Below are 13,055 nucleotides of genomic sequence, written 5' to 3' on the forward strand. Positions count from 1 at the left end.
AAGCTGAAACTCCAATACTTTGGCCATCTCATGCGAAGAGTTGACTCATTGGAAAAGACCCCGATGCTGGGAGGGATAAGGGGCAGGAGGAGAAGGGGATGACAGAGGATGAGATGGCTGGATGGCATCACTGACTCGATGGACATGAGTTTGGGTAAACTACAGGAGTTGGTGATGGACAGGGAGGCCTGGTGTGCTGCGATTCATGGGTTCGCAAAGAGTTGGACACGACTGAGTGACTGAACTGAACTGCCTCATGTAAGGAGAATCATACAGATTGTGTCTTTCTGAAGACTTCACTTAGTGTAATTTCACATTTCATCTGTCACTTCATATTTCAGAAGTCCCTTGTTTTTTAAGGCTGAATAATACTCAATAGTATGTGTACAGCACATGTTAACACATTCATCCATTGATGGACACTTATTTCTTCCCCATTATTTTGGCTGTTGTAAAGAGTGCTGCTGTGAGAATGACTGCACAGATATGTCCTTGTGATACTGCTTTCGATTCTTTTGGGTGTATAGCCAGAATTGGAATCGCTTGTTCATTCTGTTTTTGATATTTTGAAGTTTCCTCTATTGGATGTACCATTTTATGTTTCCATCAAAGGTTCACAGAGTTCCAGTATCTCCACAACCACTTCAACATAATTTTACTTTCCATTTCATGTTTCGTAGTAGGTGTCCTAATGGATGTGAAGTAGTGACTGATTGTGGTTTTATTTACGGTCATCTACTTCTTGTCCATTTGTGTGTATTCATTATTAAAATGTGTTTGGACTTTACTGGTGGTTCCGTGGTTAAGAATTCACCTGCCAACGCAAGGGACATGGATTCAATCCCGGGCCCAGGAAGATTCCCTGTGCCACAGGGCAGCTGAGGTCTGCAGCCGCTGAAGCCTGCACGCCTAGGGCCTGTTTCGCAACAGAAGCCACTGCAGTGAGAAGCCTGTGCACCACGTGCAGAGCGGTGCCCACCCGCTGCAACTAGGGAAAGCCTTGTGCACAGCAACGAAGACTCAGTACAGCTATAAGTTAAAAAATTGTCTATGTTTACCACTTCTAAGTATTTTTTTAGGTTATTTTTCTCATTCTTGAGTTGTAGCAGTTCTTTATATATCTAGATACTTACCAAATATACAATTTGCAAATGTTTTTCTTCCATTCAGTGGGTTGCCTTTTCACTGTTAGTTGTGTCTTTGCACAGAATTTTGTATCTTTATTTTTCCTTTTGTTTCCTATGCTTTTCATGTCAACACCAAAAAAAATTTTCAAATCCAATGTCATGAAGCTTTCCCCCATGTGTTCATCTGTTTTATGAGTTTATATCTTACTGTTAGGTCACTGATCATTTCAAACTCATTTTTGGCCATAGTGTAAGAGTCCAACCTCATTCATGTAAATGCAGATATCCACTTTCCTACAATTTGTTGGAGAGACTGTCCTCCCAGTGAAATGTCTTGGCACTTTTGTCTAATAAATAAATAATAACTAATAAATAAAGATTATTTCTTTAAATATATTGGCTTCCAGTTCTGGGCACTCTGTTCTGCTTCCATGGTCTAAAAGTTTGCTTTTATGACAGTACCACAGTGTTTTATTACTTTTTAAAATTTTATCACAGTATTGTTGATTTAAAATGTTGTGTTAGTTTCAGGTGTACAGCAAAGTGAATCAGCTGTACATGTACACGTATCCACTCTTTTTAAGATTCCTTTTACAGAGTATTGAGTAGAGTTCCCTGTGCTACACAACAGGTGATTACTAGTTATCTTCAAATGTAATTTTATGAAAATACTATCTTGATCCACTTTCAAGTCCCTGGCTTTATGCTAGTTATTTCCTCTTTTGAAGCAGCTGATTGAGTCCACACCCAATCACTGCATAGCAGACATTCACATTCTGGACTGCTATACACCGTCCCTTATGTCCCAGGGCCAGAATACCAGGCAACTGAGACAGGCTCTGTACCCTTTCTCCTTGAAGTTATTCCAACTAGGTCATTCATGGGGAGCCTGAGAATCCTAGCTAGCTGCACCCCACTTGCTATATACAGGGTGCTCCTTACAGAGCAGGTTGCTTACCATGTCTCTGTACAGCATGTTGTGTGCCCCACCTGATGCCCTTATCCCATTCTAAGCCTGAAGGAATAGATTTCTGCCTTTTATCTAGCCGAGTGTCATCAAAAACATTTAAATCTTACAAAACGACTGCACACCCAGAAGAGTATTAGGAATGCAGTGAACACTGAAAGTTATTCAGCCTAAACTGTTATTAGCCTAAACTGAAACAGCACTCAGTTCAATTGCTCAGTTATATCCCACTCTGTGACCCAATGGACTGCAGCATGCCAGGCTTCCCTGTTCATCACCAATTGCCGGAGCTTGCTCAAACTCATGTCCATCAAGTTGGTGATGCCACCCAACCATCTCATCCTCTGTCGTCACCTTCTCCTTTCTGCCTTCAATCTTTCCCAACATCAGGGTCTTTTCGATGAGTCAGTTATTTGCATCAGGTGGCCAAAGTATTGGGGTTTCATCTTCAGCATCAGTCCTCCCAATAAATATTCAGGATGAATTTCCTTTAGGATTGGCTGGTTTGATCTCCTTGCAGTCCAAGGGACTCTCAACAGTTCTCACAACACCACAGTTCTAAAGCATCAATTCTTCAGTGCTCAACTTTATAGTTCAACCCTAACATCCATACATGACTACTGGAAAAGCCATAGCTCTGGCTAGATGGACCTTTGTTAGCAAAGTAATGTCTCTGCTTTTTAATATGCTGTCTAGGGTGGTCATAGCTTTTCTTCCAAGGAGCAAGCATCTTTTAATTTCATGGCTGCAGTCACTATCTGCAGTGATTTTGGAGATTAAAAAAAAAAAAAGTCTCTCACTGTTTCCATTGTTTCCCCATCTATTTGCCATGAAGTGATGGGACCGGATGCCATGATCTTCGTTTTTTGAATGTTGAGTTTTAAGCCAGTTCATCAAGAGGCTCTTTAGTTCCTCTTTGCATTCTGCCATAAGGATGGTGTCATCTGCATATCTAAGGTTATTGATATTTCTCTTGGCAATCTTGATTCCAGCTTCTGTTGCATCCAGCCTGGCATTGTGCATGATGTACTCTGCATATAAGTTAAATAAGCAGGGTGACCATATACAAACTTGAAGTACTCCTTTCCCAATTTGGAACCAGTCCGTTGTTCCATGTCTGGTTCTAACTGTTGCTTCTTGACCTGCATACAGGTTTCTCAAGAGGCAGGTCAGGTGGTCTGGTATTCCCATCTATTGAAGAATTTTCCAGTTTCCTGTGCTCCACACAGTCAAAGGCTTTGGTGTAGTCAATAAAGCAGAAGTCGATGTTTTTCTGGAACTCACTTTCTTTTTTGAGATCCAATGGAGTTGGCAATTTGATCTCTGGTTCCTTTGCCTTTTCTAAATTCAGCTTGAACATCTGGAAGTTCACAGTTCACATACTTTTGAAGCCTTGCTTGGAGATTTTGAGCATTACTTTGCTAGGATGTGAGATGAGTGCAATTGTGCATAGTTTGAGCATTCTTTGGCATTGCCTTTCTTTGGGATTGGAATGAAAACTGACCTTTCCCTGTCCTGTGGCCACTGCTGAGTTTTCAAAATTTGCTCTCAAATTGAGTACAGCACTTTCACAGCATCATCTTTTAGGATTTGAAATAGCTCAACTGGAATTCCATCACCTCCACTAGCTTTGTTTGAAGTGATGCTTCCTGAGGCCCACTTGACTTCGCGTTCCAGGATGTCTGGCTCTAGGTGAGTGATCACAGCATTGTAGTTATCTGTGTCATGAAGATCTTTTTTGTGTAGTTCTTCTGTGTATTCTTGCCACCTCTTTTTATTTTTTTTTGAAAAGCACTTCACATTTAATGAATTTCCCAGCATGTGGCTTCAAGCCACCAGGACACAAGCCCCACCTACACCCTTAATTTTCTCCTCAGCTCTTCTGCTGAAGAATTTGGCCTTCACGATGACAGGCTGCTTTTGGAGCGTTCCTTTCCCCAGAACTTTGTAGTAACCTGATCGCACCACATCAATGATAGGAGCAACTCCTGTCTTGTTCTTGGCAGCATTTACTCGTGTCTGCTCACTAACCAAGGTCCACAATTTATCAAGGTTGATAGTCGGGCAGAAACTCTGGTTCCTCTTTAAGTGACAATGCCTCACACCAACTTTCCCCAAGTATCCTGGGTGATATTTGTCCAAGTTGATCCCGTGATGATGCATGCCACCAGCATCACCTTGGCCTCCCGGGTGTTTCCAGTGTTTGCCGATGCGGCCACGGCCATGGCTCACGTGACCCCTAAGTTTCCGGGTCTTCCTTAGTCTGGATGGCAGGTCGGCGGCCTCGACGAAAGAGCACCACCTCTTTTTAGTATCTTTTGCTTCTGTTAGGTCCATACCATTTCTGTCCTTTATTGTGCCCATCTTTGCATGAAATGTTCCCTTGGTATCTCTAATTTTCTTGAAGAGATCTCTAGTGTTTCCCATTCTATTGTTTCCCTCTATTTCTTTGCATTGATCACTGAGGGAGGCTTTCTTATCTCTCCTTGGTGTTCTTTGAAACTCTGCATTCAGATGGGTGTATCTTTCCTTTTCTCCTTTACCTTTAGCTTCTCTTCTTTTCTCAGCTATTTGTAAGGCCTCCTCAGACAACCATTTTGCCTTTTTGCATTTGTTTTCTGGGAATGGTCTTGATCACTGCCTCCTGTACAATGTCAGGAACCTCCATCCATAGTTCTTCAGGCATGCTGTCTGTCAGATCTAATCCCTTGAATCTATTTGTCATTTCCACTGTATAATCATTAGGGATTTGATTTAGTTCATACATGAACGGTCCAGTGGCTTTCCCTACTTTCTTCAATTTAAGCCAGAATTTTGCAATAAGAAGTTCATGATCTGAGACACCGTCAGCTCCAGGTCTTGTTTTTGCTGACTGTATAGAGCTTATCCATCTTTGGCCACAAAGAATATAATCAATCTGATTTCAGTATTGACCATCTGGTGACGTCCATGTGTAGAGTCTTCTCTTGTGTTGTTGGAAGAGGGTGTTTGCCCTGACCAGTGCATTCTCTTGGCAAAACTGTTAGCCTTTGGCCTGCTTCTTTCTGTACTCCAAGGCCCAACTTGCCTGTTACTCCAGGTATCTCTTGACTTTCTACTTTTGCATTCCAGTCCCCTAAAATGAAAAGGACATCTTTTTTGGGTGTTAGTTGTAGAAGGTCTTGTAGGGTTTCACAGAGCCATTCAACTTCAGCTTCTTCAGTATTACTGGTTGGGATATAGACTTGGATTACTGTCATGTTGAATGGTTTGCCCTGGAAAGGAACAGAGATCATTCTGTCGTTTTTGAGATTGCACCCAAGTACTGCATTTCAGACTCTTTTGACTATGAGGGCTACTCCATTTCTTCTAAGGGATTCTTGCCCACAGTAGTAGATATAATGGTCATCTGAATTAAATTATCCTATTTCAGTCCATTTCAGTTCACGGATTCCTAAAATGTCAACGTTCACTCTTGCCATCTCCTGTTTGACCACTTCCAATTTGCCTTGATTCACGCACCTAACATTCCAGGTTTCTATGCAATATTGTTCATTGCAGCATCAGACTTTACTTCCATCACCAGTCACATCCACAACTGGGTGCTGCTTTCACCTTGGCTGATGTCTCTTCATTCTTTCTGGAGTTATTTCTCCCTTATTCTCCAGTAGCATATTGGGCACCTACCTACCTGGGGAATTCATCTTTCAGTGTCAGAAAGATGTCAGAACCTCCAGGGAATTTGACGTTGGAGGCCAGTGGGCTTTGATTACAGAACTTACACAGGAATGGGAAAACAGTCTTGGAGGGCACAAACGTTGTGTGCACCAGGTCCCAGGAGAAAGGAGCAGTGACCCCACAAGAGACTGACCCAGACTTGCCTGTGAGTGTTCAGGAGTCTCTGGCAGAGGCGTGGGTGGTGGCCTGCTGCAGGGTCGGGGGGCTGAGTGCAACAGTGCGTGCATGGGACCTTTTGCAGGAGGTCGCCATTATCTTCATTACCTCCACCATAGTTTGGTCTCAGGTCAAACAAGAGGGAGGCAACACAGCCCCACCCATCAACAGAAAATCAGGTTAAAGATTTACTGAGCATGGCCCTGCCCATCAGAACAAGACCCAGTTTCCCCCTCAGTCAGTTTCCTCCATCAGGAAGCTTCCATAAGCCTCTTATCCTTCACCATCAGAGGACAGACAGACTAAAAACCACAATCACAGAAAACTAACCAACCTTATCACATGGACCACAACCTTATCTAACTCAATGAAACTATGAGCCATGCCATGTAGGGCCACCCAAGACGAACGGGTCACGGTGGAGAGTTCTAACAAAACGTGGTCCACTGCATAAGGGAATGACAAACCACTTCAGTATTCTTGCCTTGAGAAGCCCATGAGCAGTGTGAAACAGCACTAGTAAATTTACATCAGGGAAACATCGTAGGTGTGTGGGCCATGTTCTTCTTTCCTTGTCCTACATAATCACAGAGCAAAGTTCTGGAGGTTAGTCTTTGTGAAGGAGGAATCAGCCAGGAATTGAACTGCAAGCATCCAGACATCCCAGGGAACTTCTCTTAAGTCCCGAGTCCAGTGGAGGCTTTCACAGCAACCTCGCCCTTTGGGACCTGCCTGGAATCCCTGCCAGTATGTTAGAGAGCCTTCCCTCCTCCACCGCATGGCACGGACGCAGTGCGCGTGAGTCAGTGTACATGTAGAAAGCGACACTTTCTCCCTTCATCTGGAGGGCTCAGCAGCCTCCTGACTTTGGGATGTCTCCCTCCCCACCACACTCCCCAGTTTTGGGTGTGGTGATATGCAGCCCTGGACCAGATGACTCTGGCTGCTTCTGCGGGCAGCTTGTGGAGACATCCCTTCTTGGTAAGTAGATTTGATTGACTTGTAGTTGTTGGGTTGATTTTTCCACCCTCAAAGTCACCCAGGCCCGGGTTATCAGCAGAGCTCAGAAGGGTCTGAAACTCCTGTCTCCCACATCAAAGCTCTCTAGACACAGGGATCACCATTCTACTCACCTGTCTGACGACGTCAAGATTCTCCCATTCTCTCGCTCGTGAACTCTGTCTTGGTAACAGAGATGTTTCATTGCCCGCATCTGCTCTCACATATGTGTACCATTCTTAATGATGCCCTTCTTCCCTGTTCATGTCTCTGGTCCATGTCATCCCACCCCTCTGAGCACGGTGATTGCTGTGTGGAGCATCCAGACCACTGGCGCCCCCCTCTGCGTGACCACAGCCATGAAGATGACGTAGAGAAAACTGGACGATAGAATGAACCCTAGTGGGCCCTTTGCCCATTGCGATGCAGCTCATTCCTAATTCTGGCGCTGGGGGACCCTGGTCTCTTTACGAGCCCTTGTCCCAAAGCACTCCCGGGAATGGAAAGAAGAACTCTCTGCTTCGAACCAAGGATCATTTCCTGAGAGTGAATGCTCTGCAATCTCCAACTCATGGATCCCAGGGCTCAGATTCAGGTACAGCTACAACCCAATTATTTTGCGAGGAGCTAAAAGAGCATACATCTTCAAAATGCCACTTTTGCAAAGAATATAGAAACCACAAGCTATTCTTCAGACATTGCACATTTAGCAGGGAAAAGTGATTATTTTCTCACTAAGAGCCGTATGTGTCCTGTCCTGGATGTGCCAGGATAGAACACCACAGGAGGGTTTGTGCCCTTGGCAACACAGTGTGCGCATTTGATTATATAAAAGGCGCCAAGGAGGGCCCAGAGTGAGGACTTGTTATATTTATATCTCTGTGGACAATACTTTTCTTTAAAACCAAAGGTCACATTGATTATTTCATCCAGTTTTGAAATTAGCCCCAAAGATTTTTCCAGCCATAGGAGGAAATTTGAAAACACCCTGACTGATAAGAGTGTCTTGGGGGCATCAGACTACATGCGGACTGTGGGACTCACACATGCTACGGGCTCACCCTGGTTTGCCTGGTAAAGTTCTAGGCTCTTTACAACACTTCATAGAAACTTTTCTTTTCCTTTTTTTTTTTTTTTTCCTGCAAAAAGCATTGTGGTTTCCCTTTGACTCTTTCAGCTTGAGGCTGAACCTTCGGAAGAGAAACTCACCCAGTCCAGCCTGGGGACCAGCCGGCCTGGGGAGGTTGGTCAGGTGGGCGACCATCATCTTGAGTTTCACCTGCTTGTGCAGGACGTGGCTCCAGGAATCAGGGAGGTGGGGTTGGCAAGGGGAAAACCCGGGGCCTGGGGACCCACGAAGGCCTGGTTCAGGTTCTTATCTGTGAGCAGGGCGGCCCCACAGCGTCCACGGTCTGACCCCTCGACCCCGGACCGCTTCTGCACGTCCTGGAAGAGGGCGCAGCCACAGCATTAGATCTGCATTTTCAAGAGGCTCGGGGACCTCCTGCTTCTCCTCCGTCAATCTGAGGAACTGTGGCCCACCCCCTCCAGAGCCGCCTCGTAGTCGGGGTGGAAAGAGAGGCCCTCAGAGGTAGAGGAGGAGGCCCGTAAATGCATGTTGACCAGGCGGGCGACGTGGTCTCCATTTGGGTGGAGAAATTATACCAAATCTGGGAGCTCACAGCTGGCTGGCAATAAGCAGCTCAGCTCAGAAAATGGTGTTGGCTGGTCCCAGAGGTCAAGGACATTGAGTGGGTGATCCTGGAGGTTACGACTGAATAAAGGTTTGGAGGGTGATCGGAGGCTGAAGGAAGGGGCATCCTGGGTCTGTTCCGACCAAACACTGTGGAAGTTAGAGACAGACCCGTAGGATCGCCCAGAAACTTCCATGATATTAAGCCGTGAGATTTCTTCTCCGTGTCTGCTTTTCTGAATTTAACAGGAATTTACCCTGCATGCATGGTTAGTCACTTGTCATGTGACCCTCTTCGCAACCCTGTGGACTGTGGGCCTCCAGGCTCCTCTGTCCATGAGATTCTCCAGGCAAGAATACTGGAGTGGATTGCCATGCCCTCCTCCAGGGGATCTTCCCAACCCAAGGACTGAACCTGTGTCTCCCATATCTCCTGCATTGGCCCATGTGCTTTTGTTGTTATTGTTGTTGTTTTTACCAGTAATGCCACCTGGGAAGCCTGGAATTTAACTTTGCTATGTATTTTACTAGGATTGCTGTAGCTGAAATTCAATACATAGCAAACTTCTCAGGTAGTCTTAGAAATGCTTGTCCACTAGAGAGGAAAGACTTCAAGAAACACCAGGAGGAAGAAAGAATTAGGACTTAGCCAGGACGGCCACAAAGCTCGGTGATCATCTCTGCCCCTTTGGGTAAAACAAACCATCCAAACAATGGTTAACACTCCAGACAAATAGTTCTTCCCTTCCCCAAACCGTCCTTAATCCACTGTCCCTGATACTGACTCGGCACACGCCGGCGCTCCAGTCGAGACCATCACCTCCCCCAGCCCTGTCGCCAGCTCTGTCCCCTTCAGACTGGGCCCTCACAGCAGGCATTTCCCATAAGGTCTGCTGCCCTGTGCGTGGGCCGATTGCTCCTGTGTGCACCTGGTCTTCAAACGTGTGAGTCTGCCGGTGATGCAAGGTGAGCACCGACTCCTGTTCTGAGCGCCGTCAGTGTAGAACCCTCGGTAGAGGTCGCTGGGCAGAATCGGCCCATCTCCATGGCAACCACTGTCATGGGCCATCTTGTTTGTCATGGCCCATACTGTCCCTAACCAGCCAGCTCCCATCTCCATATTAGGTCAAAGGGGCACCAAAAGAGCTCTGACCAATGACTTAACACCACCCCGTCCTAATAATTTTCTTTATCCTGAGCCTATAAAAATTGGCCAAAACCCCACAAAGGCGTCACCTCTCCCTGTCAGGAAGTCAGCCTGCTGTCTTCTCAAGGCCCCTCACTACGTCTTTCTTTCTTTTGCTCTCAGTAAACTCTCTCTTCTAAAATACTATGTCTGGAAACTCTTTTCCAACCCACGCTCAGACTGCCCCAACCATCAGCACACCATCAAACCTGCAGGGGCGGCGGTAGGTTGGGGAAGGACACGGCTGTCTCCCAGCCAGGCCGAGGCTGCCTGGTCACACTCAGTCCATGTGCTTGATTGTGATCCTGTGTGTGACCCACACACCAGGCTCTGGGGCCTCCCTCTCCCGTGCCTGTCTCCCTGGAGCCTGTGTGCCTTTGTGTCCTCACACTCCCATCCATTCCCAGGAGCCTCTGATGTGTGTCGCATACCCTGGTCGTGTTCTTGTGTCTCACAACTCTCATACACCTTTTCGGTCATGGACATGGAGGAATGTGTATGTGTGTGCAGGCTTGCGGAGGGGTGTCAGCCTGCAGACCCCACCTGTGGCCCCAGGATGTCTGTGCACGATCTCCAAGTTGTGCTGAGTGTATCTTCATGTTACTGAGTTCAGCGGTTCCTTCCCTTGGCGCGCATAGCCAGTGAACATGCCAAGGACTTTTGGGTAATTCAGAGGCATTTATTCCTTGTGACAAGTAGATGGGGAGCTAGCTCGCCAAGCCCTGCACTGGGAAAGAAGTTGTACTCCAGGGGGCATGCATAAATGCATATTCATGAGAGGCTGGGCCCGGGAAAAGTCACTCACGTTTGCCACTGTCTGGGAGTCAGTAGGCCCCAGGCTGTTTGCTCACAGTGTATAATCTTTTCTCCTGGGATTCACTGTAACCTTCTCAGACCGGTTGGTTATTTGGAACTTCCAGCAGTGGATCTCCTGCAGTCTCTTAGAGCATTTCCCTTAGCAAGCCCCTGATGGTAAATTCTTTCTCTGTCCCTTTGAGATACACGGTAAAGCTTTCGAAGTACTTCCCTAGTGGCTCGGAGGTTAAAAAAAAAAAAAAAAAAAAAAAAAAATCCGCCTGCTACGTGCTGTTTCTCACAAGTCCTTTGTTTCTTTTTAAGCAGAACAGCACGCTGCTCTCAGGAACTGGGGTCATTGTGTGAGACAGGCTTGAATCTCCTTTAGTAAACATTCTCTGTACGACAAAACTGCTTATTCTTGATCCCCTTTATTGAGATATGGATTGTCTCCTGACCTTGTGACCATCATCATCCCTTGTTCCCTTGGTAACAGTTACTGTACGTTTGGTTTTCTGATCTTTATCATTGATGAAAGAAACTTCTTGTACTACAGCCTATATATACTCACAGAAAAATCATTAAAGCACCTTTGCTCCATGAAAGCTTGGGTCCCCGTGTCTTTCTCTCTCGCTCTCTCTCTTCAGCTGATTCCCTGGAGCACAGAGACCCGTCTTGCTCACTCTACTGTCTGGGCTTCTAAGACTCTCTTAAGAAGGCACTCTGTGATTTCACCCCCTCGAGAGGGCGCCTGGTGCCTTCGTGAGAGATGCAAGTCCTGTGTTAAGGACTTTGTTGGTTTTCTGCATAAACCAGGGAGTATCAGCCTCTTTCTCTCTTTCACTTTCTTACCGTCGCCTCCAGACCGCCAGGTCCCGGTCCATTAAAGGACCCCAACACCAATGCCAGATACACAAGAGATGTGGGTTCGATCCCTGGGTGGGGAAGATCCCCCTGGAGAAGAAAATGGCAAACCCACTCCAGTATTCTCGCCCGGCCCATCGACCAGCCGCCATGGGGAGTGGGACAGGGTCTCCCGAGACCGGCCAGACCCGGCCTGCCTGCAGGCAAACCAGAAAACCCCGAGGCTGGGCTCTGCCTCCTTTACCCTTAGGCCCCAGGGTCTGGGACAGTGGGAGGGCCTGGAGGCCCAGACTCCGACGTGTGGGCGGAAGCAGGGGCGGCTTGATCTCAGTGTGGTGTTTTTCTTTGCAGGAAACTAGCAGGGTGCCCTGGCCCACTGGTGGCTCAGTGGTAAAGAACCTGTCTGCAACGCAGTAGACGCGGGTTGGAGCCTTGGGTTGGGAAGATCCCCTGGAGGAGGAAATGGCAATGCACTCCAGTATTCTGGCATGTAGGGCTACAGTCCAGGGGAATGCAAAGAGTTCTCACAGCCAAGGGTTCCCTCCCCCCCAATATTTGGAGCCACCTCTTTAGAAAGGGGAACCATCAAGGAAGATGGGGCCTCCAGATCCCTGGCTCCCGGCGTGTAACAGTGGCATCATGCTCCAGGGTGAGAACTTCTAGCATTCCTCTGGATACAGGTAAGTGGCTCCTCTAGTATCATCTAAATTTCCAGGCACATTCAGGATAAACTAACAAATGGAGTTTTGTCAAGCCTCCTCTCCCTTGAAGACAAATGAGCGTTCTTCCTGAGTTCCTGAGTGTAATGGGCCTCTAACTGGTAATGGGCCTAGTGGAAAACCACTCGACTATTCATGTATGACCTAAATCAAATCCCTTATGATTATACAGTAGAAGTGACAAATAGATTCAAGGGATTAGATCTGATAGAGTACCTGAAGAAGTATGGATGGAGGTTCAAGACATTGTACATGAAGGCAGGGATCAAAAGGATCCTCCCCTCAAAAAAAAATCCCCAAGAAAAAGAAATGTAAAAAGGCAAAATGATTGTCTGAGGAGGTCTTACAAATAGCTAAGAAAAGAGGAGAAGCTAAAGGCAAAGGAGAAAAGGAAAGATATACCCATTTGAATGCAGAGTTCCAAAGAATAGCAAGGAGAGAGAAGAAAGCCTTCCTCAGTGATCAGTGCAAAATAGAGGAAAACAATACAATGGGAAACACTAAAGCTCTCTTCAAGAAAATTAAGATACCAAGAAAATATTTCATGCAAAGATGGGCACAATAAAGGAAAGAAATGGTATGGACATAACAGAAGCAGAACATATTAAGAAAAGGTGGCAAGAATACACAGAAAGAAAGTGAAGTCGCTCAGTTGTGGCTGACTCTTTATAAACCCAAGGACTGTAGCTGGCCAGGCTTCACCATCCATGGAATTTTTCAGGCAAGGATACTGGAATGGGTTGCCATTTCCTTCTCCAGGGGATCTTCCCAACCAAGGGATCAAACCCGGGTCTCCTGCATTGCAGAAAGACTCTTTACCATCTGAGCCACC

The 13,055-nt window shown here is 46.4% G+C and overlaps 1 protein-coding gene across 1 annotated transcript; it reads right to left on the reverse strand.

The window, feature by feature from the left end:
• Window positions 1-3,871: 3,871 nt before the first annotated feature.
• On the reverse strand, window positions 3,872-4,431 carry LOC102400199 (60S ribosomal protein L27a-like). The gene has a single exon (XM_044931111.2). It carries the CDS (start codon window positions 4,429-4,431, stop codon window positions 3,922-3,924), a length of 510 nt encoding a protein of 169 aa, XP_044787046.2. The 3' UTR covers window positions 3,872-3,921.
• Window positions 4,432-13,055: the final 8,624 nt, after the last annotated feature.

Source organism: Bubalus bubalis, chromosome 18 (assembly GCF_019923935.1).
Source record: "Bubalus bubalis isolate 160015118507 breed Murrah chromosome 18, NDDB_SH_1, whole genome shotgun sequence".
Classification (NCBI taxonomy): domain Eukaryota; kingdom Metazoa; phylum Chordata; class Mammalia; order Artiodactyla; family Bovidae; genus Bubalus; species Bubalus bubalis.

Excerpts from the sequence above, each read along its gene's own strand:
- LOC102400199 (XM_044931111.2), bottom strand. The coding sequence starts at position 4,431 with ATGGACCTAACAGAAGCAAAAGATACTAAAAAGAGGTGGTGCTCTTTC.